The following is a 26,747-nucleotide window of genomic DNA, read 5'->3' as shown; positions in this document are numbered from 1 at the left end:
TAAAAGTGCAAATATTTTATTTCTTGTGGCTAGCGCTGAGTTCAAATCCTCTAGAGCATTGTAGAATAAACATTAGACTAGCAACATTGTAAACACCTGATGAGCATGCACAACAATTATACTAACTGAAGAATACAGACTGTAATTTTTCATGATACAACCATGATGAGTCTCTCAAATAATATCAGATAAGACTTCCAAATTTCTGTAATTATGGTAACACAAGCTCACCAAGTTAAAGTCCAGTGCTGCAGCAAAATGGATCTAAATTTGAGTTACCTCAAAACAAAACAATTACCAGGCAAGTACAGTTCCCATTCTGACGTGTTTATACAGCTCTTCGGGATGGAATTGATACTTTCTTGGCAGAAGCTGAAGCAATTCCAGCTGAGATTTTTATTTCGATAAACAGAAATTGTGACAGCAATCTAGGATAGGTAAGGATACCTATAGCTGTGCTTCAACAGCCACCAGGTTTTATTTTCTATGTGCTGTCTATTCAAACCAGTTTTCTTTTAGTAAAAAATGAACAGCATCATCAAATCCATTTTGGTACAGTGATTCCATTTTCTCTTGGTTTGGTGGGAACATAGCTTGATTAAGTCTTACTAGGTTGGCCAGAGACAGCTGCAACAGAGAGAAGTGATAGAAATTAATATATTAAAGCAACTTATGTTAGACTTGACTGTGTTTCTGTTCAGTTATCTGTTCCATGTAGCATATGTAAAAACAAAACACCAGCATGGCTAAGTCTATACTAGTAAATCACACATGTTCAGGTACGTTGCTGAGAACCAACACAAACTGGCACAAATTCATAGCCTCTAAGACAAGCTATCTGACTGTAAAACTGCCCAGAGTTTCTGAAACATTTTAAGTACGGACGCATTCCAGGAACTGTCTCGGGGAGTGGTAGCTGACACAAGCTAAACTTGTGTAAGGATTTTGACCGCTTCCTAATGTGAACAATCACATTCTCCAGAATATGGCATAATAGAGGGTGGTGAGGCCCTGGAACAGGCTGCCCAGAGAGGATGTGGATGCCCCATCCCTGGAGGCATTCAAGGCCAGGCTGGATGCGGCTCTGGCAGTCTGCTCTAGTGGTTGGCAACCCTGCCCAGAGCAGGGGAGTTGAAACTAGATGATCTTTAAGGTCCTTTTCAACCCACAGAATTACAGAATCATCTAGGTTGGAAGAGACCTCCAAGATCACTGAGTCCAACCTCTGACCTAACACTAACAAGTCCTCCACTAAACCGTATCACTAAGCTCTATATCTAAATGTCTTTTAAAGACCTCCAGGGATGGTGACTCAACCACTCCCCTGGGCAGCCTATTCCAATGCCTAACAACCCTTTCAGTAAAGAAGTTCTTCCTAACATCCAACCTAAACCTCCCCTGTCGCAACTTTAGCCCATTCTCCCTCGTCATGTCACCAGGCATGTGGGAGAAAAGACCAACCCCCACCTCGCTACAGCCTCCTTTAAGGTACCTGTAGAGAGCAATAAGGTCGCCCCTGAGCCTCCTCTTCTCCAGGCTGAACAATCCCAGCTCCCTCAGCCGCTCCTCGTAAGACTTGTTCTCCAGACCTCTCACCAGCTTCGTTGCCCTTCTCTGGACTCGCTCAAGCACCTCCATGTCCTTCTTGTAGCGAGGGGCCCAAAACTGAACACAGTACTCAAGGTGCGGCCTCACCAGAGCTGAGTACAGGGGGACAATCACTTCCCTAGCCCTGCCGGCCACACTGTTTCTTATACAGGCCAGGATGCTGTTGGCCTTCTTGGCCACCTGCGCACACTGCTGGCTCATATTCGGCCGACTATCAACCAATACTCCCAGGTCCTTCTCTGCCAGGCAGCTTTCCAACCACTCCTCTCCCAGCATGTAGTGCTGCTTGGGGTTGTTGTGCCCCAGGATGCAGGACCCAGCACTTGGCCTTGTTGAACTTCATACAGTTGGCCTCAGCCCATTGGTCCAGCCTATCCAGATCCTCCTGCAGAGCCTTCCTACCCTCAAGCAGATCGACACACGCACCTAACTTGGTGTCATCTGCAACTTACTGAGGGTGCACTCGATCCCCTCATCCAGATCATCGATAAAGATGTTAAAGAGGACTGGCCCCAGTACTGAGCCCTGGGGGACTCCACTAGTGACCGGCCTCCAACTGGATTTAACTCCATTCACCACAACTCTTTGGGCCCAGCTATCCAGCCAGTTTTTAACCCAATGAAGCGTACGCCAGTCCAAGCCATGAGCAGCCAGTTTCTTCACAAGAATGCTGTGGAAAAGTGTCAAAAGCCTTACTGAAGTCAAGGTAGACCACATGCACAGCCTTTCCCTCAACTACTAAATGCGTCACTTTGTCACAGAAGGAGATCAGGTTCGTGAAGCAGGACCTGTTGCCCATGCTGACTGGGCCTGATCGCCTGGTTGCCCTGCAAGTGCCACGTGATGACACTCAAGATAATCTGCTCCATGAGTTTCCCTGGTGGTGAAGTCAAACTAACAGGCCTATAGTTTTCCGGGTCTACCCTCCAGCCCTTCACGTAGACGGGCATCACGTTTGCTAGCCGCCAGTCTACTGGGACCTTCCCTGATAGCCAGGACTGCTGAAAAAATGATGGAAAGTGGCTTAGCCAGCTCCTCCGCCAGTTCTCAGTACCCTCGGGTGGATCCCATCCAGCCCCATCAACTTGCGTACATTTAAGTGTTGTAGCAGGTTGCCAACCCTTTCCTTGTGGATTGTGGGGGCCACATTCTGCTCCCCATCCCCTTCCACCAGCTCAGGGTACTGGGTATCCAGAGAACTTGTCACTGTGATAATAGAATCACAGAATGGCTTGGGTTGGAAAGGTCCTTAAAGACCATCCAGTTCCAACGCCACTGCCATGGGAATGGACACCTCCCACTAGACCACATTACTCAAAGCCCCATCCAGCCCAGCAAAACATTCCCAGTCGATCTTTTACGTATGAGTACAAATGCAGCTTCTTACTTCCGACAAAGTAAAAATTACTTAACATCTTAAAGGGTCACTTTGTTGACCTTCCTGGTAAACTAGGAAGATTTTAGAACTTTGTTTTTAAATAAAGACATTATTAAGTTGTTTACAGGAAAACTACAAACAGATTTAATAAAGATTTAAATACTTCATTTATATGAATAATTTAATATCTACTTTAGCCATATACTTTATCTATAGAAATATTGCAACACAGTGCCAAAATCATCATCATTTGAAAAAAAATTTACATTTTGACACTAATAGAGGGATGATGTTCAAAGAGAGAACACTCTTCACATTCCAATCCAGATACAAAGACAGATAGACAACTCTTCATTTTATACAGATTATGATATTGCTGAAAGAAAATTTTTCTTAGTTCACATTTTTACAGCTCTAAAACACAAGGGTGCTTTAAAAAGAATATTTTAAACGTTGTACAAAATTTTACACAAGTCTGCATTTGGAGGATCCAAGCAGCAATGCAACTACGCAATTAATTCTCAAAATTAATCCACTCATCAACTCATTTTCTTCCTCTAGATGCATCAGATACTAGACACAAGCCGCAACCAAGAAACATAAACTATGCATGTTATCAGTAAAATAAGTATTCTCGTGCTTTATGATCATTTACCAAGTACTATGATGCTTAAAATCTCTGTGGAACACTACAAAGATTCAGAAATTGTCACAGTCTAGGACACCAGAGAACATTATTTTTTACTCAAATTCAGAAAACACATTAAGAACTGTCAAAGTGAAACTTAAGATGTGTAGCAAATATTGCTAAACATTCTTTTTTCTTTCTAATGAAATTTTGTTGATAGTAATGATAAGTCTACTGCCTTCAGTATTTTCTTTCATCATGACAAAGGATGCAATACTGTGGTAAAAGTTTGTGAGAAAAAGCTTGCAGAGACAGAAATGTCAACAATGAAAAGGAGGTCATAAAAATCAGTCTAAGCCTTAGTCATTACACACAAACATTTTTGTAACATCAAACAAAAATTCGGGAAAAGTGTAGTGGTTACAAGGTTCAAAATCTTAACATAAGCTCTCCCGAGCAATGAAGTGTCAAGTGTATATCATTTCAAATGTACAACTTAAAACTCATATTTTAAATTCAGTTACAGCAGCTCATTTCAGTATGTTTGAATGGATGAGCTAGTTTCCCTCTCCTGAGGTATTTTAGGGAAGTCTTAAGTTTTTTTTTTTCTCTGTAAACACTGCCTAGCCAAAGACAAATGATATGTAAAGCAAGTCTAGATTATTTAAATTGAATAACCTGTGACATACTTGCTCTATTTTGTACTAGATAAATACTTTTCAACCCTTCTGACAAAATTTATTCTACATTTTTCCTCTCCCTTCTGTATAAGGGAATATTTACACTCCATGTCAAAACAGAAAATGCCAAAAATGTTATATAAAAGTAATGTATATACAGAAAACAAACAATCAAAAATAAGCATAAACTTAACTACTCAACTACCTTTTCTTCTTCTGAAGTTATTAAATAAACCAGCAACTCACCATTAAATCTTGTTTTGCAAGTTTAACATAAAGATCCACGCGTCCTTTATCTTGTGGACAGATATCTAATCGACCGCTGAAAGGAGAAATTGTCACGGTTCGTCCAGCAGGCAAGATAGGAAGGCCATTGGTAAGGCCACCATCAACCCACTTCTACTGAAAAATAAAAGTATTTTCAAAGTAGCTTTAGTACAATATGGTAATAATCAAATACTTCATCCTTTCTGTTCCAGTCTCCTCGACAACCACTTTCAAGAAAATTAGGAATTTTTCTTCTCAGAATACCATGAGTAAGCAACTTGGAGGATAAGAGGCATAAAAATCAAGGAACTGACAATGTACATACACAGTGTTCAACAATGTGTAAATATATTTATAAATTCTCCAGACACCTAAATGTTTTAATCAAGCTAAGGCGGCTTGTTTAGTTGATTAACAAAATGCCCCACAGAGTTTAAAAATACAAATTTTATGTCAACAGGTAAGGAAAAGGTAAGATCATTACTACGACACATGAACCATTCCAGGTAAGGTATACTCCTGTCTTGCAAAGTAGAAGCTGGACAATGTACATATATGCTGGTAAAGTGACTGCATGAGCTGAAACACACTGTCCTGGTTCCAGTTAGGACAGAGTTAAGTAGCTCATAGTAGCTGGTAGGGTGCTATGTTTTGGATTAGGATGAGAAGAGCGCTGATAACATGCTGATGTTTTAATTGTTGCAGAGCAGTGTTTACACCAGGCCAAGGACTTTTCGGCTTCTTGCTCTGTCCTGCCAGCGAGCAGGCTGGGGGTGCAGCAGGAGCTGGGAGGGGACAGACCCAGGACAGCTGACCCAAACTGGCCAAAGGGGTATTCCATACCATCTGGCGTCATGCTAAACAATATATAGGGGTGGCTGGCCGGGGTGGGGGGGCCGGCTGCTCGGGAATAGGCTGGGCATCGGTCAGCGGGTGGTGAGCAATTGCATTGTGCATCACTTGTTTTCTTACACATTATTATTGTTAATACTATTACCATTATCACTATTATTATTATTATTGTTATTATTATTTTCCTGTCTTAATAAACTGTCCTTATCTCAACTCACAGGCTTCACTTTCCCGTTTCTCTCCCCCATCCCAGAGAGGGAGGGGGGAGGGTGAGCGAACGGCTGTGTGGTGTTTAGCTGCCAGCCGGGTTAAACCACAACACACACATAACTTCTCTTACTGTCTCCTAGAGTCTCATGTTTCCTTACATCCAAAAACACTATCATGCATCACACCACAAAGACAGCAGTAGATGGAAAGCAGAGAATAAAAAAGTGGGAAGGAGCTAGACATCCATGGCAAACCGCAGGGAGTAGACACCAAGTCTGCTACAAGAGTTGAGTATAGGAGAGAACAAGCAAGAAAAAACAAAGCAACCAATGAATTTCTTGCAGATTGTCACATACTTCTTGATTCTCAAGACAGTCCAGAAGTACAAGACTGATTTTTATAGAGGCCACAGCCAAATTCCATCCCAGCATAACCAAGGACAGCTGCAAACTTTACCCCTAAGTCTTCATTTGCATGAACACCGTGTTGATTTTGTTGGTTGTGAAACTTTTAGCTAATAGGTTTGTAGTTAGGCACATGAAATACTATTCTGTTAGTGTTCAGTTTTTACACTGACCCTACTTGAATCATAAACAAAGTGAAAAAGACCTGAATTCTGGAAAATCACCAACTAAAAGTCAATTATCTCATGATACTATAGACAGCGATCTCAAGCAAGAACTACTGGAGTTCTTGCTCCAGAAGCAGTAGGCTGTATGCTCAGTCTCCCCCTGAGCTGGGACACCTGAGATAAAGTGCATCTGAGGGCTGACTCCTCAAGGATGAAGCTCATCTATGGACAAACACTGATGAGGAAGAATGGTGAGATTCTCTCCTTAGGAGAGAATCATAGAAGTATGAGGCTGAGTTTAGAAACTCCTAATACCCTGCGGTAGTCTCTCGTGTGAACCTTGTCATTTTCAAATCTTTAACTAAGTTGCTGCTTCTATTATAGCAAATTCTGCTAAAATCATTGTTTTAAATTGTCTGATACTTAAATGCTAAGTGCTGTTAAAAATCATACAGTATAATCTTGTTCTTTACCATAAAATTATATAATAAATCCTTAATTACTGCTACATTAAAGTTGTGTAAAATCAATTCTGTGACACTAGTGTAATCTACTTACTTACCAGTAGATTGCTTTTACAAAACCATTCTGTAAAAACTAACTACAGTGATACAACACTATAGCTTCATCATGAGAAACAGTCAACTCAGTCATCTGAAGATCTTTATTTAGCTCAAAGATTAACCTTGCCAGAGGTTCAGAAGACACCAACCCAACTCAAATAAAGGTTATGGCACTTGGAGCACGTTTGGTCCATGTAGAAGTGTACAAGAAATGAGTCCCACTGCTTCCAGGAAACGCTTGTTTCAACAAAAGACAGCATGCACAAGTATGCATAGCAGAGGGCCTCTCTGCTGTTATTGGAAGTGTAGTCCATGGGCATCTTAAATACCCAATCCAGGTAAAAACCTAGCCCACTGTGGTTAAGATCATTAACAGACTTAAGTTCTCAGATGCTCTCTTTGTATTACACACCCTTTTCCTTCAGGTTATTTTTAGGCCTATAAAACCAAAACAAAACACACTATGAACAGATCGTTGCAATGGCTACACTACCGTGCAATTTACCCATTTCACCCCAGACATCTCGTCTCCTGGCATGCTTTGTGCAGATATGCCAGCTTATTCTAGCATAAGCCAAACGCTTCCTGACAAAAAGAAAACTAAAGTGCAATGCTGGGAACAATTCCCACCAGGGTTCACTCTCTACAGGCAGTATGTACAAGATAATAGGTTTGACTCCTTTTTGATAGTATTCCAGCAAAAGTGCATCAACATACTCCCTTACATATCACACAATAAATAGCTCAGAAAACATACTATGTTTTAAAAAATTACTCTCAGACAACTTGTTGATATCTATTCAGGTGACACAGGTAGCCCTGCAATGATCCCAACCAACTGTTCTAAAGCACACATACAGCTAGTAGACACAAGCAGCTGTCAGGGCACAAGCCTGATTCCATGCTGCCATGGGCCATATGGTCTAGGGAATTTCCTCCCTGAAACTAGTGTAAATGCAGACAGTCAGAATTTTGATCCGTTACAGCAGAACTTCCAGAAAACTTGGAATATGATGCTAACATGATAGGTGGGCTTGCAAAGCCTAGTCAATATCCAATCCATCGTACAGGCGTCAGTGCTTACCGTATCGGGATCACAAGGTGCCGTTCCACATACCTGGCTCTACACTGCACACTCTAGGACGCCTACCCACACAACCTCATCATCCACTATTCCGAGCCACAGAAATACAATTGCAATAAAGATTCTAAGGTTTTTTGCTCTCGCACTGCTCAAAGTGTTTTGGACCAGAAGTCACTTCTATTTACAGGCAACAGTTTTCTCAGATAAATAAAAGAATCCCAAACCACAAATGCACTGTATGAGAAGTCAGTGCAGATACACAGAACTAATCCATTACAACAAAGAATAAATGAAACCAACCTATTTCCCAGAAACTACCTTTGATGAATCTGACTTAATGAGAGTAGTAAGAAGCTTTGAGAATGACAAGCAGTTTTAAATAACAGAAAACTAACTGCCCTAAAATATTCATTGATTTAACTTCTGAATACAAAAAATAAAGCTAGGCAGGAATGAGAACTGTCCACTAAGAAAAGGCTGAAGGTGTTTCAGTAAATACCACAAAACCCAGGCAAATCATAATAGCAATGTTCATCCAGTAAAACAGGTTTTAAATCAATTTGGACAAAACTCTGATCCAACTTTTCAATTCGTTAATTGACAACAACATAAGAGGTTTAACAAAGACACTCCCTTCTCTTTAAGTAGTGGCAGAATGAACCTCAAACATCCACGTATGTCTCAGAAACATACAAATACTCCAATCACCAAAATCTTGAGACTCTGGCAAGCTGCAAACCAGTCTCCATTTAACTCAAGCAGTCAGGCATACTGATTTGAACCCTAGAGGCATTTTAGCTGATATCTATCGCTGTATAAGTAATTCTAAAGCTGAAAAGCTTTCTGACATTCAAAATGAACTCAAAGTCCCTAGATATAAATAATTTCTAGGGACAAATGGGTACAATTTAGCAGTGATGGTTTGTTGTTGTTTTTTTTTTTTGCATGGTGGTCATGGGAATGAATGATACTCTCAAGACATCACTTTGATGCATATGAGTGTGCTGGGTCTGGTTGGGATGGAGTTAACTTTCCCTGCAGCAGCCCATACCGTGTTGTGCTCTGCACTTGTATCTGTAACAGCACTGGTATCACACCAGTGTTGTGTCTATTGCTGCACAATACTGGCACCACATCAGGACTCCCTCCAAGCCCCCAAGAGCCAGCAGTCTGGGGGTGGGCAAGTGATGGGGAGGGGACATCGCCAGGGCAGCTGACCTAAACCAACCATAGGGATATTCCATACAATATGATGTCACACTCAGCAATAAAAAGTGGAAAAGGGGAAGCAGTGAGGGGGCTCTCGTGGTGGAAGCTTCTGTCCTCCTGAACAACCGTTAACGCGTATTGCTTCCCAGGACATGGCCGAACATCACTCATTGATGGGAAGTAGAGAGTAACTTTTTTTCCTCTCTCTCTGTGCTTCCACATGGCCTTCCCCCCCCCCCCCCCCCCCCCCCCCCGCCTTTTCCCTTTAAATAAATCATCCTTATCTCAAACCTTGAGCTCTTTGTGTCGTATTTTCTCTCCCTCCCTCTTTGAGGAAGAGAGCGGCCGTGGTGGAACTCGGCTCCCTGCCTGAGTAAAACCACCACAATGAGGAAAAGAAAGGAAAAAGTATAGTGTATCTTAAAAAGAGCACAAAATTTTTCTGCGTCTAGTGATTACAGACTAAATCAAATTTTTTTTACAATGTAAATATATTTTGTAAAAAAAAAAAGTTCTTGGAGCTAAGTAAGCTATAGGATAAAGGTAAAAAGGTTTTCCTATAGTAGTGTATGCCTTTCAAAACTTCATAGCCTTGCATGATAGGGAGAATATAAAGATTATTCTTTAATGTTTGTTCAGAGCTAAGAGTTTTGGAAGTGCTTGGTGAGGCATGTTTTCAAGTTCTCAACAGAATTATAACACATACATAGACACAGGTGCTTCAGGAGTGTACAGGCTGCCAAGACCTCTCTTATCATTCCTTCCATTACACAGAAAAGCAGAGTGATGATTCTTTTAGTTGCAGTGTTTTAGAGTTGGCAACACAGCTTGTCATAAGAAGCATCTTTACTAAGGGAGACTTCTCATTGTAAATGTTAAACATATTGAGGGAACAGCTCCACACTGAAGACATCACTTCAGTCTCAGCACTCCTAATTTTTGAAATAACATAGGAACAAACTCTTACCATCTTCCACGGTGTTAACCTCCAGTGTCCATAGAAACAATAACTTCTACAAAATACAGTACTGCAATCCCCACCTAACTTCCCTTAAGATTAAACAATTAAACCATAAATGAAGGATGCTCTTGAAAAAAAAAACAAAAAGAGAAAAAGAATAAAAACAGAACTCAAACATAATGAAACATTACCTCTCCTTTATATTCCACTGGCTTCATTCCTGCATACACTGGTATAAAACTACTTGCTAGCAGGACCTAGAGAAAAGAAAAGGAGGAGGCATAGAGGAGGAGAGTGAAGATAAGGCAACAAAATAATTCTGAACCAGTAACTATTTTCATACCTATTTATCTCTATTAAAGAATATAGAAGTAGCAAATAAATACATTAGTTTTACATATAATCATTACCATCTTAAAAAGTCTTGCTGCTGGGGGTTCTCAAAACGTGATTAAAATAATTCAGTAGGTTTAATGATGACAAGGACAATTTTCAAAGCAAAGTTATCAGAAATTGATTGACTTATTGATTAATATGATACAGGAGTATGAATTTAATCTCACACAACGTCAAGTAAATCTTTGATTTTGCAGAAATGCATATATTCTAAAAAAATGCAGTACAGAGTATTGGCAAAAAAAAGAAGCCAATCCAATCATTCTTCTGGCATGTAAATGCAGTGTTTAATAATCTAATAAATCAGATTTTGGAAGTAATTCAAAATTTCCAAAATATTACAAACAGCCTGAAAATTCACATATGTACATCCTTCATGAGTTTAATACTTTATATTTAGTATGTTCCAGTATTAACAAATTCCTACTTGTTCTTCTGCAAGCCTACACTGTTGTCTACTGCAGTTCTCAATTTTTTTTTTTTTTTTTTTTTTTTTTTTAAGACCGAGACACCTCTTCTGCTCTTCTGTTAAGTGTAGATGTGCGCACACACATAACTTTCTACCCACCATCATAGATCCACACAGGATCTATGAATGTGTGTGTGGCATGCACCTACTTATATGTACATGTACCCAAACATCCATCTATAATCTACAAAATTAGTATACTACACCTCAAAGACGCTGAGGTGCATGTCAGAAATTTTAATATAGCTAAATATGGTCCATATGCATGCCATGTGCTCGTGTGTGGGTATGAGAAGCAGATCTGAGGAACAGAAGCAGGTTACAAACAGCGGTATATACGATGTGAAAGGCAATCGGGTGCAAACAACAACAACAAAAACAACAACCCATGAAGATTACATAAAAAATGCCCAACCTTTCAGCCACATCTCTCCTCCACAAACAAATATGGATTAAGGCTCTATATGAAGGCTTTAACTCTCACTTTGACAGCTCTTTTCCTTGCTTATTTCTCTTCCCAGTGATCTAAAGCACCAGAGATTTGTCTGAACTTGCACAGAAAGGCTGTGTCTTCTATTTTTCAAAAGTGAAACATTAGCTATTTCTCTACCAGAAAAGCCTTCCCATGACAAAACCCTAAGAAAAGGTGTACCTCAAACCCACTTCTCTAAGCATCTAGAAGGACAGGGAAAGAAGGAATTCCTCTTCAAAGCTTCCTGCTTATTCTATTTTCTCCTTTATTCTGCAATATCTTAGTGTGTTCTATTAAAATGCAACCAATTATTAGAACATTTTCTTTACACGCACCTGAATTCCTCCTACTGTTTTATATCAGCTTATGTTTACAATCATGATACAGATTTTTAAAGACAGTATGACTACTCTCCAAAAACTGCCTTTTTTTTTTTTTTTAAAGACAGGAATTCTTTTTGTTCGCTTTCTTTTGTGATTGAGCATAGTAAGTGATATGAGTGAAATAAGAGATGCAAAAATGACGAACAGAATTGTTAGAAAACTTGAAGATTCTCTATTTTATTCTAACCTACTAAGTAATTAATCATTAGTTACTCTGTTGGTGTTGGTTTTTTTTTAGTAGGCTTTAAAGTAGTACAAGTGGTACTAGCACAAGGTAGTACTTCTAAAACAAAGAAAGGAAACACATTACAAATACATTTTAGCAAAATCTCTGAAACTTCGGAATCAAATTCTGCTTGTTGTCATACCACTATAGTGTAAGTGAGCACTTGACTAAAAAAACAGTTATTTATTGTATACCTAATAACATACTCCTATGCATTGAAGAATCTCATGCATTTTTATTTAAAGCAACTACATGCAACTTCATTACCTTAATGAGGTCCTCTCTGGAGGCAAAACTTGAAAACAAGTAATTTTTCCCATTTCTCACGTTGGTGACTGACACATAGAGACGATTTTCAGCTATCTCATGTGCATTAGAAGGAAGAATAGACTCTATGCCTTCCCTAGAACGAAGAAAGTAGTAAACATTATTCACCACTATTATTTAAAGATCTTGCAAATATGTTACAGGATAAAGAAAGAAAGTTGAGCTCCCCACAGCATGGAAAAAATATGCTTACCCTCCATTTTTATTTAGAAAGCTTCACAAAAATATATTTAATAGATACATTAAGTCTAAGTACCTAAGTCTTTTCATAAAATCATAACCAGGCGTTACTGCACCGAAGTCCAATTTTCTAATTTCCTCTGCAAATCCATAGGTAAACTGTTCACATTTCTGAAAATTAAAATATTCACCATTAAGGACGTTTTCATTACAGAAAGTAAATTTAACTGTGGTATCTAGAATATACTAACAGCTAAGACTTTAGTCAATATAACACCATATTAAGATATTTTCCTGTATGTGCTTGTAACAAGATATGTATAACAAATTGTTGATCTTGTCATAAGAACTAGTTTGTAAGAAAGCATATATAACAATTCTTAATGAAGCAATAACAATAAAAGGAAAACAAACAACAAACACGACACCAAAAAAAAACAAAAACAAAAAACACACCTCCCTATGAGTGAAATACTACATTTACTACAGCTGATGGAAGACAAAGGATCAAAAGACCAGCTGAAGAAAAACAGGTTATAGATTCCACAGCACAGAGAACATTTTTTTCATGAGCTGAAATGCCTAGTGTTAATGACTGTGGAAAGATAGCTTGGAATGTGAGCTATACAAACTCCAAAAGAAGTAAAAGAATATGAAATGTTTATTTTTTAGCAAAAAAGACTCTTAAGCCCTGAATTTAGGAAAACCCTGAAATACAATCTTATCCAACTTTTTGAAACTGGTACTCAATAAACATACTGTGCGTCTATGCTTACAAGACTGTAGAAACTGTCTATAAATAGTTTGGGGTTCTTGGCTTATTAGCTTCTTGCATGAAGAACAAATATATTGATAGCAACAAAATAAATGATTGACATGAGTGGTGAAATTCAAAAAGATGATAGGTGAATGTGTTGTGTTGAGGAGGGAGTATATGGAAGAAGCAACAGGGAAAGAGTTGGGGTGAGGGCCAGCACAAGACGAGGAGCGAGCTGGCTGGGGCAGTTTTAACTCCCTCACATCACTTGAACTCTCCTAAGTACGATAGAGCACTTTCCTAAGTGAAAGGTAGAGATGTGGTTCTTGCATCCACTTTTCCTGTATGGCCTTCTAACAAATGTATCAAAAATGCTAGTCAGGATTAAGACTTCTATACCTCTTAAAGCAATGATCCCTGTAAAGACTCATGCTAATTCATTAAACATAGGTTAAATTTGAACTTTTACTCTAGGTGGAACTTCACTTACCAAGGACAGAAGAAACCCACGAACTTCTACAGATTATAGAAGCATCTCAGGAATACTATCTTTAGATCTAAAATGTCTTAATAAAGTGACTAAAGTGACAGGGAAGTAGGAGTAATAGGGAGCTGGACAACTCCAAATGAATGACAGAACTTCTTTTCATACTACAAATGCTAAGAAGTGATCATACCTAGACTCTCAATTCTTGCTGTCAAAAGGGACGACTTCTTGCAGCTATAAATTATTTATAATTTTTAGTGCCAGAAACTTTAAACAGTGCATCTAAATTTTAAATAGGGACTGAGGACATGTTTAGAAATGGTAAGTACTTGTATTGATTTAAGCAAACTTGACATCTAACATGATCAAGTACTTCTGAAAGGAATAGGTAATTATCTGTAACTGTAAGCCTTCATACATTTGAAAATCTGTCCCTAGAATTCTCAAGTCCCTTGCCTTTTCAATAGTGACAAAAATCTAAGACACATCAGAAATGCATTTACAAGCTGTCATATTAGAACAGCAATAGTCAAAACAAGAAATCCTCAGTGTTACATTGTCTCCTAGTTCATAAAACTTTGTATTAGAGCTTTGAGACCATGAAATGGAGAAAACTCCTAATTACAGCTTGTGTAACACAGCCATCACTCCGAAAATAAATAAAACCTAATAGATGTCAGAATTACAATAGTGGATATCAGATATTTCAACAGTTAGAAATACATAATAAATGTAATAATATATTTATGCTGATATGAAAAGTTAGTAGAAATTTCAATAAAAATAAATAAATGATATTAAAATGCAGTATTTTCTATTCAGCACACAACACTGCCCTTACTTAAATGCCATGAGAATTAGGAAATATTTCTGACCCACCTTTAAATATTTCTCAATTTTCCATTCAAACAATATAATAGAATAACTAAAATATCAGTAAGAAAATTAAAGGGCTAAAAAGTTTAGACACACTTTTCAGTTTATGCTAAAATGGTATTTTCAAGGTAAAGCCCGTCAGACTCAATGTAACGGACAATTTCCACAAAAATAAAAACCAAAAATTCTTCTCATATATTTGCTTAGAAATATCTTTGTAACCTGTATCAGGCTGGGAACAAATTCTCCTGCCCAGAACCTAGAATAAAGTAGAAACATTTCCTTGGGGTAATAAAAGGCTAGCTGCTTACCATATGGGAAATTAGTACTTATCATATAGGAAAACTGGGTTAGAGGTAAGTATTATACTAGGTGAAGTTGAAACTGAACTACTACTAAACAAAGGTTACAGAAAAGGAAAAAAAAACTGTATAGAACATATATAATGTTATCTTCACAACAGATTGGAACTTGGCTAATATCAAACCATACAAAGAATGCACTTGATGGGGCAGGGGTGGAAAGAAGCCAAGGGAAGAACTTACTGTTGAAAGCAACAGAAGTATAGCTAACTCTGCAAGCTAAATTTGTGTCATAGCAGAAACAAAATAAAGAATTCAGTGGCAAAACACAGTCTTAGCTGACACCATTGTTTGAATCAAAAGCCATTAAAGTCTTTACAGAGTGGCATAGAAAAAGTTATCTGATGTTCACTAGATTGAAACCTAAGGGTACTTAGAACAAATAAATTATCTAGCAGTCCAACCCCTTCCAATAATGCTGTTTCTGATCACTGAAGAATATTAAAGAAATATTAACATTTCAGCAAGGCAGAGTCCTCTACATATATTAAAGCAAACTTTCTACAGGCACATCAGGAGGGTGAAGCAGCCTTAAGCTATGGGGAAAAACAATCAAACGTAACAAAACTGGATAAAAGGTAATGTTTTCACAGAAAGCCTGTTATAGAGCAGTCATTGAATATCACTTTGCTGTCTTTACATTACACCACATCCATGGTGAGAAAAGAGTGACTTAAAACCATTGCCCCTTGTCCTGTCACTACAGTCCTTGGTAAAGTTTTCTCCACCTTCCTTATAAGCCCCCTTTATGTATTGAAAGGTTGCTATAAGGTCTCCCTGGAACTTTCTTTTCTCCAACCTGAAAAACAAAAACAGCTCTCTGAGCCTTTCTTCATAGGAGGGATGTTTGAGCCCTCTGACTATTTTTGTGGCCCTCCTCTGAACCTACTGTAACAGGTCTCTCTCTCTCATATACCGGGGACCCCAGAACTGGGTGCAGTACTCCAGATGAAGTCTCATGAGTGCAGAGCGGAAAAATCATCTCCCTTGACTTGCTGGCCACACCTTTTTTTTTTTTTTTTATATGGGCCCAGAATACAATTGGCTTTCTGGGCTGCACGTGCACACAGCCATCTCATGATGACTTTTTCATCCACTAGTATCCCCAGGTCCTTCTCTGCGGGGCTGCCCTCTATCAATTCATCCCCCGGTCTGTACACCTCTGCCCCACACAGGTTGCACCTGGCCTTGCTGAACTTCATGAGATTTGCATAGGCCTCATTAAGCCTGTCAAGGACTCTCTGGATGCCATCCGTTACCTTTCATGTATCAGCTGCACCACTCAGTTTGATGGCAACCGCAAACTTGCTGAGTGTGTAATTAATCTCACTATCTGTGTCACTGATGAAGATATTAAATAGTATTGGTCCTTGCACAGACCCTTTAGGGACACCACTTGTATCTGTTTTCCACATGGACACTGAGCTGTGGACTGTAGCTCTTTGGCTTAACAGCCACATCCAATTCTTTATCTATCTAACAGTCCACCCATCTAACATACCCCTCCAATTTAGTAGCAAGGATGTGTGGGACTATATCAAATGCCTAACAGAAGGCCTAACATGTATGTGACATGCTAGAACAATAGCTTGTAAGGGTTAATCCTCCTTTGGCATACAGTGCTGCTATTGCTACTTAGCCCTGAGTGTAAAGCTGGTGCTGTCTAAAGCTCTCTAATGGAGCACAAACTGCAAGGAGCCTATGAAAATGCGAGCCCGTGCGTGGTGTTTTGACTTTAAGAATAGTCATCACTCATTTTAAACTCCTCTCACAAAGGATGGTGCCATACATTTGCTTAACAAAGCCTGCATCTAGCCAAGAATGCACAATGATTAAATAAAATACAGACACATTTTGTCATACTAGAACTGAAATATATCTGGTTGCATACAACTCAGCATTCAGACACACACTATATTTACATAGCTTAAAATATACAGTCCACACAATTTTCTACTATAAACTGAGCACCAACTTTTGTCATAAATTCTTACTTCATAAACATTTTTGTCCATGCTTCACAGATTTTGTTAATGAAAACACATAAATGAGTCCTGTTTCTTTACAAGAAGCAAGAAAAAATATTTACATTTAAGCAACTTAATGGTAGATGAGTATATTTTTAAAATATTCTTTGAAAATGATCATGTCCTATACTTATGAGTTTATTAATTTACCTCTATATTTTCTGGTACTGCTAATAGGACAGTGGCAGCCAGGGATCCCGCAGAAGCTCCAGCATAATCTTTAACAACTTTCAGTAACTTCTTACCATGTCTGTAAAGAGCAGCTGCTGCCCCCAAGTGGTAAATACCCAGAAACCCACAAGCTGCAAATGACAGATTGATATGTTTCATTTTTGCTGTGGAAATAAAGTTTTGCAGTCAGGAAAAGGACCAGTTACTTTTATCTTATAACACAAACCTATTTTTTGGCAAAGAATACATAATATTTAATACCTATATAAAAAGCGGTTTATTTTTAAATCGTAAGCACTTTTGATTACCAAATACCTCAAATAAGTAGCCGTTCAAGTTTATCATCCCCAAAAATTGAGAACCACCATTCTAAAATCCTTAGCACAAATCCCTTTTTCAATCAGGACATTAAAAACCCATCTATATATAACATAACTGCACATTTTCGTATAATTTGTCAAAGAAATATAGAAGTAGCAACTTAAAAGTATTAAAAGTTATGCTGGAGAGAGAACACAGCCCCCCCCCCCAGAGTCAGAATCAAATTAATTACAAAACTGCTGGCCACTCAAGTATCATCATTATCCCCTTATATGTACAGTCTTGAACCCAATATAATTCTCCAGAGAAGCGATTTTTGTCCTTCCATCTTCGGAGTTCATTTACTTACTAGTACTAGTATTCAGTAATTGACAAATTCTTATGAAGCCATTTCTTATTTAGAAAGGAAAAACACAGAACATATCACTGGTACTATTAAAAAGAAGACAGAAAAAACACTGAGGTAAAATATAAATACGAAGCAGAAGTTTGCTCATGAATGTGTGAACACACTCAAAGCATCAAGCACAGAAAAAGAGAAAGCATAAGTTCAGATTGTTAGGGGTGGTTTATTAAAAAAGAAAAAATGTAAGGCTATATATTTTATTAGCTCTTTTTTTTCTGCAAATAATTACAATTGTAAGAGCAAGATATTCTACATTTGCACAGATTCACAAGACATTGTACAGGTTATCTTCGTATTGAATTTAAAAATAAAATCTTGTACATTTGGGTACACATCTATATGAATGGGACTAAATACATCAGTACACTCAGGAATATACCTGATTGTTTCGGTTATAATAATGAGATAGCTGATGACATTTTTATTTTGGAAACCACCTACAGACACTCTGGTGTCAGTTCTGATGAAGAGAGGGAGACATACAGCAACAGATTTTTGGCTAGGTTGCTCTTCAGCTCAATGATGGGAGGAGTAGAAAAGATGAGGGTAAGCAGAACTTTCTAAAACCAGCAGATACGGAGACATGCTAAACTTAACTGCTTTACCTACAGTATGTTTAAATTCAGACTGCAAATGGGCCTTTCTCTCTGTTTAAGCATAAGGATTACTATTTCCCTTTAGAAAAAAAAAAAAGGAGAGTATCAGGGCATTCCACTTGCTGTTTTAGGACAGTCATTCTGCTAAAACACCACACTCTCATAAGGTAATTTATCAACTGCATTTTATCCCCCTTTACACAGGAAACACTTGCATATGCATTAGCGAGTATGAACACCTGTAGCTTGCATCTAACACATTCAGTACTGATAGCATGGAGTTCAGGGTGATTTTTGCTTTGGGAATATGAGAAAAAGGCATTTGCAATGAAGCAAATGATAGACCATGTAAATTCTTCTAAAAAACGCTCTTTAAATTACAAGAAAAAAATCACAGCATAGAAGTTAAAAAAAAAAAAGTTTGGTCAAGATTTTACTGGAAAAAAAGAAGCAATACTAAAAGCAATCTTCAGAGTGAAAACTAAAATAGAAATATGATGCCATGATGTGCTTACTTTTGGGCTAGTTAAACTCTTGGAAGTTTAATTAACTCCTGCAGCTGTTTCCATGCCCTCTACAAATATGGGGCAAAATGCTTACATCAAGGGCCATTCTGACAAAATGTGACATGAGTTAAAGCAATTTTATTATTAGGTAGGAAGAAACCCAAGTATGGAAAAGTTAACTCCCATTTTTGTTCAAAAAAGATTTCGGGCTCAATAAAACACTAATGTGAAATATTACATTAAATAAGGACCACACTTATGTAGTTGAATAGTCATAACATTAACAAGGAAAGCAATAGTTCACAAATCCCAGGGATTACTTCTCAGGGAAGTTACATGAATCCAACAGGTGACTTAAGTCAAGACTTCAGCAAAAACTGCTGAAAAAATACTGACTGAAGTGAAATGTCCTTGCCTTCTCTTATAAGGCTTCTTAACAAAGCTTCATCTTCCTATATGAGCTTCAGTTCTATTGAATTATCAGTTATTGTGAGTAACCACTGTTCTTGAATGACACAGCATTACTCTACGACAAGTTATTTTTTTAACAGTTAGATCCCATACACTCCTCTTTCTTCATTCCCCTCCCAATGGGCAGAAAGGGAAATTACTGGATGAGTATTTACATCAGTTTCTTGACTGACAAAAGAATTCAGCATGATATGAACAAGCAAGAAGAAAAAAAGAGATTTCACATAAAGAACTACTGTTGAAGACAACTGCGGAGCCTGATACTCTGTTAAGAATAAGTTGATTGCCAGTCCAAACGGATAAAATGAAGGCATTATTCTAATGCAACCCCAAAAGCAGTCAAAAACAATTCAAAAAGAAAAACAAAGAACAAAACAGAATTACCTGATACACTGGGTTTGTATGTCTAACATTACAACAATGCTTTACAAATTTCCCAAGAAGATTTCAAATCAACACTAGCAACAGCATTGCTGCGTTATCACAGCACTGCATTTTTATTAATTTGGGTCAGTTCCCAGGTCTACATTATATATTGTTTCATATACATGAAATTTAAAAGTACTTCAGAACAAACATTAGTTGGCAGATTACACTCGGGTTCAAGAGGCAGATCCAGTTGTTAAAGCTAGCTGCATGACTGAGAAAACCCTTCAACCTTTCAACGAGGAAAAAAATCATTACAAATAATCTTAATTACAGAGAAGAAATAGCAGAAGAGAAAAATCTTATTCAGCAGTAGGCATCTACTTGCAGGGAGGTTTGCACACTGAATTGAGGGCCTCTTAAAAAAAATCCTACTAAAAAAAAAAAACAACACATACGTACGAACAAACAAACCACACTGCAAGAAGAAACCTATAACAAAGCAGTTAACCTGCAAATATGATACAGATGAATAGAAACCATGGTTCTACCACAGGCTATCTGCCTGACAGATGCAGTTAAGCAATGTTGTTTGACCTTGCAAAGTATTCCCTGAATAAGAGGAAAAGATGAGACAGCATTAGGTGAGTGCCCTGTAAAATCAGAAAAAGGAAACCAATATACTCACTTTTATAAGAATATAAACTGTCTCATTTCTTTTGATTCTTGCAAATTTGTCATAGTGCACTTGATTTGCAAGTTAGAATAGTGTATTTCAGACAGTATGATTCAAAAGATTCTTCTGCTTTGATGTTCGGGTAGATCAGTGTTCTTTTGATCGGAAAGAATAGTAGCGTTATAACAATTTTAAAGAGGACATACAGAGAAATGTAATCAAGTGTACAGTATAATTATTCCCTGCCAGTTTCTAACAGAACACTGGAAAGAGGAGCACTGTCACTTCTGGGCATAGGCCTTTTTTTTTTTTTCAGCTGACTGAGCAAATAGCAGAAGCCTTGCTATCTTAGAAATGGTACAAAACACCTGTTCCACAAGACTTCAGAATAAATATTATTTGAGGGTTTAACAGAAGTTCTTAAAGATATTATCTTCTTAAAGATATTATTTATTAATTCAAAAATTATCATATTGGCATGCCTTCAGAAAAAAAAAGATTAAATGCACCTTACAAGATGAACAAACACATTTCAGCAGAGCTCTGTACAGTATATACACTGTAGAGATCTGACTTATAAACAGGACATACCAAATGCATTTGCCTGCCACTGCTTTTGAAAAACACTGTCATCTTACATGACTGGCAATTTCAAAATATTTCAGCCAGACACAGGGGCATGTATGGTTCTGTTGCCTATGAGAAAAATAAAAATTTAACAGAAGTACAAGAAACTAGAAGGAAGGACACTGGAGCTGTTCAATCTCCCTACTTTATAGATAGTGCAAAAGCATTCAGGAATAAACATAACCCTAGGACTTCTCTTTAAAAGATTCTCATATCTGCAAAACAAATTCATTGGCAATTAAAAATGTATTTGGAGGGGAATACTTTATACTCAGTCATATCTCAACCATTTCTAATGCAAATTGACAAGAAAGTGTATATATAAAGGGACAAGCTTCTACTGCAGAATTAGATTGTATTACAATATAGCTTTTTCAGGGTACTCTTTTCTTAGTTGTCATGAGCAAGAAATGGCACAACAATTTCTCATATTGATGTTCCCTGAACAATGTAATTATATAAACAGTATATGATCTCAATGCCTTAACCAGTTGTAACTACCTCCCTGACATCCCGTTTCTAAACAAGACCTGGAAATGCCTACAGCAACTGACTGGAACCCTTTACAAATAAAAATTAAATATACACAGAATGAGAATGAATGACCAAGCACCCTGAAGCACAGGAGCTAAAAACTACCGTGAAGTAGTTTGAGATATAATGGATGACACATAGCAGGACATTTGAAAATCTGTTATTAGCTAGGAACGAGAAAACAAACAAAGGTATGGAAGAACTAGTTAGGTGAGCAGAGAGGCTAAAATAAAGGCCATGTTTGTTACTATAAAGGCACAAGAATATCTTAAATTTACCCAAATCAGAAATCAGCACTCACAAAGGAATGTTTAACTGTTTTTCATGTTTAGAGCAGGAAAAAAGTTCACTAGCACCACACACTATTCACAGCCTTCAGTAAATATTCAAGGAATTGATTTTTCCCATCAAAAACAGGCTCACACAAAATGATAACCCATCCAACAGACTGTACTCTAATTAAGTATCACCACAGTTGCTAGAATGATAAAACTAAGTTTTGCATATATCCCGTCACAATGAATAAGCATTGTGCAAGTTTGATGAAGTTGAAGGAAAAAAATACAATAATTTAAAAAATCAGTATATGATCCAATCAGGCATCAATACTCTTAGGAAAATTACATGAGTCTTTGCAAGACATAAAAAAACATATATGTTCTCCTTAAAACTAGAAAAATAAATAAAACACGTGATGTCAAACTTTCAAATTAATAATTTAGACTATCTTGATCATTAATACAAGTTATCTAGAAAGGATGGGAAAAGCTTGCTTTTAAGATGGTGGGAAAAGTTTTAATACCTTCTAACTCACGTTGTCTTCCATCACATTCTTCACTGGGACTCTTTCCAGCATCTGCTTTAGTTCCTTCTGCACTAACAGCAACTGTTGTATCTATTACCGATGGTTTAACATTTACCTCAGAAACCTACAATGTTATAATAAAATAGGAATATTTAAAACTGAAAGAACAAGTATATATAAGAAAAAAAAAGAATTATACTCAAATAGATTTTAAAAGTCTATTAAAATAGTCATAAAACCATCCAGAAGAATTTCTCAGAATTGCTTAGCCCTCATTTAACTAGTTGAAACCACAATCTATTATTTATAAACTATGTGCAGCAATTTCTATTTTAAAGATAAACTTAATTAGACATCTAGATAAAGAGAAGCATTACAACTTAGAACAGTCAAGTCTCTGAGATTAGCCTTAATTTTGTGTCCTTTCCCACAAAGTTTGTTAATATCCACAGATTTACTAATCAAATTCTTATTTTTATTTTATCAATCCAGTAAACACAGACTTGTTTTTTTCCCCTGTGCAATACTGTATTAGTAAAGATAGTTTTCTGGAGAACTCTGGTCCTATTCTTCACTAAAGGGTTTTTCAAGGACTAGTAAGGCTGTCAGCCATGGTTCAGGATTGTCTGGAGCATAACTTGAAACAAATTAATGTTTCTCCCCAGCTCAGAATTACAAGATACAAAAAAAGTTCATTCTACAACACTGGTTCTCCTGCAACTTCTTGCTGCCTGGCCCTTAATCTTTATTTATAAAAGGCATCTTCAATTCATAAAGATGTTTTTTATAGGCATCAAAAGATACCTATGATGAAAATTTAGGACTGTAGGTTCTAAAAGAACTGATGCACCATCATTGTATCGTTGCATATCACTTATGCCTAGAACACCACAAAAGTAAATACTTACCTGGCATTTAAGTCTGTCATGTGGTGCTGTTATGGTGCAATAATTTAGAAATCCAATCCAGAACTTCTGGGTTTGTGGAAATACACAACTACACAGTCTGCCTTCTTTAAACTGACATAACTGTATTTGAGCAGTACAGAGACTTCTAACAGTCCACATTTTCTTAAAAGTAACCTCTAGATCAAGATGATGACACTCTCAGAAGCTGTTTTACCATGGAGCTACACAGGGAATATCAACAGACGACCTCTTGGACACGACAATTACACAGTAGAAACTTCCTCTCTTCTAAACATAACCTGTTTAAAAACATGAAGAAACAAAACAAAAACAGAACATGAAGTAGCTGAAAGGTAGCTGCACACCAAGGCCCTGACCCTATAAACATAGCTCCCTTCACAGCCCCCTCACATTTAGCTTTCAAGGGATCACAACCCAAAACATAGATGTGTTAACAGTTGATTTGTAAGAAAATGTAACAGTTTCAGGCAGAACTTTTCAGTTGCTACTCCTCTCTCCCTCCAGCACCCATCTAGCACTGTGCTATTCACCACCAACCATAAACTGAGTTATTCATTTCAAAAACAGGAAGAACTACCGTTGATAATACTGCAGAGACCAAACAAACAAAGCCTCCCTTATAATTAACAACATGAACAGGTGGTTCTTTCTGCCCCTGCCGAAAAATTTGACAGGCCTGTTCCAGCCACTTAAGCCAACTGCCCGCAAAACCAAAGTGGCGATGCCGGAGCCTGGTGAGACTCAGGCTTGCTGGTCAGTACCAGAAAAACCTCGTGCTTTTCTGTGCTGCAAGGGTCTCACGGGAGTTACACACAGATCAAGCTGTAAATCTGGTTTACACCCAGCAAGACTCGGACTCTAAAGGATAATACACAGAAATACAATTGCTTGAACAGGCTATTGCCCTGACTACCAGTGCAAAACAAACAGCACTGTTCTGAGTGGACAGGGTCTCAGCTCCACATTTAATCCCACTCAGGTGAGCTTCAATTTATCTATTTCATCTCGTGGGCCGTAAATTGAGGCTTACAAAGCAATTTGACTGTTCCTCCCTCCCCCCACGCCCAGTAAACAACCGCCATCAACAAGCGACACAGAGCTCAAACTGCGAGACCCACTTTTCACGTGTGACATCTACAGAAAGCCAGCCGACAATATCAGCGATCGCGACGTTAAGAAAAGCCACGAAATCTTTTACACTCGAGCCAGAAAGCCAATTTTTCAGCGGGCCTCCTCCTTTCCAACTTTAACCTTAAACACACACACACACACACACACGCCCTCTTTTCTCCCCGCCCCTCCCTGCGGCGGAGCCAAGATGGCGGCGGGTGCCGCGGGCAGCCCGAGCCGCACCTCGCCCGCGGCGCCCACCGCCGGCCGCGCCGCCTCGCCCCGCACCTAGCCTCGCCCCGCACCTAACCTCGCGAGACCGCGGCGAGGCTTCGGGGTGGGAGGGGGGAAGGGGGAGCCCGCGGCTGGGGGAGCCGCCATGATGTGAGGGGCTCTGTTGCAGCGGCGGGGGGATGTGCGGGTGGTAGTTCTGCCTCTGTTCCACTAATTGCTCTGAGCTCAGCACCCCACCCGCAGGCATAGGGTTGTGGTGGTGTAAGTGGCTTTTCTGGAGTAGGAAATAAAAGTCTGCAGGATGGTGTATGTACGTGCAATCATCACGCAAAGTGCATATACAGAGGCGAGACCCTGCTGTAACATAACCCGGCATTGTACATGCTAGCCTATAATGAAGATAAATTAGCAGAGTTTTGGCAGGAACGTAATATTTAAAACGTAAATCACAGGGAAAAAAATAGCTTTTATTACGTATATAGGTGATCAGGCAACAACAAATGCGAACAAACGCACGTCGCTCAGTTGGGAGGTGCCGATCTGCGCGCTGCTCTTCAGCATAAGGAGTAAAGGCGTTCAGTGCGGCAGGTGCTGGCGGCGTGAGAGCGTTCAGAAAATGTGTCTGGAAGTGCTGTTGGCATCTTTTTGGTTAACACGGCTTTGAAATTGCTTACTGGGAGTCTGATCGGTTGCCTTGGATTTTTATTTATTTGTTTACCTATTTATTTATTTATTCTCCTGTGATAGCTCACGTCCTCAATTTATAAATTAAAATACAGCTTTTAAAGAAGGGGGGAGAGAAATTAATCAAGGGCACAATCCTATTTATCCTCCTAATTACAGTAATACAGAAATGTCTGTGTGCCATTTTCACAGGGACAAAAGGTGAATATCTGGCATTTTCGCACGAATGGTGATCTGTAAAAAGAATACATATATAAAAATATGAACAAACTCCATGGGACTGATAGAAGATACTGAAGTCTTCATGCATAAAACATTGTTTTATTTGAATTTTTCTGTGTGTTGAGGAATAGTCCTTTAATAATACTTTACAAAAGGTGTTACGCATGGTTTTGGTGGTTTGGGAAATTCTAACTAAATTCGATGCACATATTTTGTATGGACAGGAAGAGGAAGCGGCAGCAACAGCAACTGACTTGCAGCCCAAATCCACATGAAAAATAGTTGCAAAAGAGGGCCCTGGGTTTATCTTGCACACAACCAAACCATCTTATGGTGAAATTACTGCCTTCTCTTTTTGTCATCTTGTACTTTTTCCCCGTATTGACAGGACGAGCTTGAGGTTGAGAAGGCTGCATAAGTCCTACTAGTGGAAAAAGAATCTTTCCTTAACTATAGAGTTCTAATTTGTAGCAGACATTAGTATGGAGAAAATGTTTACATCTGAATTGATACTTTGGGTGACAGTTTAGGCAAGTACAAAAGTCACTAAAATAGCAGGAGGACCCTTGTCATTCTCATCTGTCCAGAAGTGTGTAGATTAATGTTAAGTACGTTTGTTAGCCTCTTGTTCCTTCTGTTCTGAGTCTGATCTATTTATTTACTGGAAGATTAGTGACGTAGATTAAAATTATTAGATTTCTGAGTTGGTGAGAATTAAACCTTTAATCAGGGGTAGTTCCAAGTACAGGAAAAGCAAGTAATTGTCAAGGACATCAGTTAGGGAGATGTGTCTGACTGAAATGTAGCAGCTGTCACTTGTGTCTCTTTTGCCCTTTTAGAAGAAAGTAGGACTTCTTCAGCTCTGTATTTAAACTCCATCCTTTCTCTTTCCATTTCCTGTACCTAGGGTAGATCGGATCCTTACCATTAGAGTGTGAAAGTCTTGTTTATCTGCTGTGTGTTGATGTTTAGGTAAATTTATCCATATTCAGCATTTTGTAGCATGACATGTATATTTCTGTCTTTGTTCCTTTAGTGCTTGCTGTTCTTTATAATACTCTGGCCTTTTCTTAAGACTAAAATGTACAAAAAAAAAAAAAAGGCATTTGAGGCATG

The 26,747-nt window shown here is 38.3% G+C and overlaps 1 protein-coding gene across 8 annotated transcripts; it reads right to left on the bottom strand.

Moving 5' to 3' along the window:
• Positions 1-24,777, bottom strand: PNPLA4 (patatin like phospholipase domain containing 4). 8 transcript variants are annotated; one of them, XM_048056201.2, is made up of 9 exons: positions 24,735-24,777; positions 23,361-23,659; positions 22,450-22,576; positions 17,124-17,308; positions 12,541-12,635; positions 12,225-12,360; positions 10,203-10,268; positions 4,541-4,693; positions 1-627 (listed from the first exon to the last, which is right to left on the bottom strand). In XM_048056201.2, exons 2-9 carry the CDS (start codon positions 23,517-23,519, stop codon positions 496-498), a joined length of 1,053 nt encoding a protein of 350 aa, XP_047912158.1. In that variant the 5' UTR covers positions 23,520-23,659; positions 24,735-24,777; the 3' UTR covers positions 1-495. The 8 variants fall into 8 exon arrangements, with proteins under 8 accessions (XP_047912158.1, XP_047912159.1, XP_047912156.1 ...); XM_048056202.2 differs by lacking the exon at positions 24,735-24,777 and adding an exon at positions 24,500-24,711 and having other exon boundaries at positions 17,124-17,275; XM_048056199.2 differs by lacking the exon at positions 24,735-24,777 and adding an exon at positions 24,500-24,710.
• Between the last annotated feature and the right edge of the window lie 1,970 nt (positions 24,778-26,747).

Source organism: Anser cygnoides, chromosome 1, assembly GCF_040182565.1.
Source record: "Anser cygnoides isolate HZ-2024a breed goose chromosome 1, Taihu_goose_T2T_genome, whole genome shotgun sequence".
Lineage (NCBI taxonomy): Eukaryota > Metazoa > Chordata > Aves > Anseriformes > Anatidae > Anser > Anser cygnoides.
This window is presented reverse-complemented; position numbering and strand designations above follow the sequence as displayed.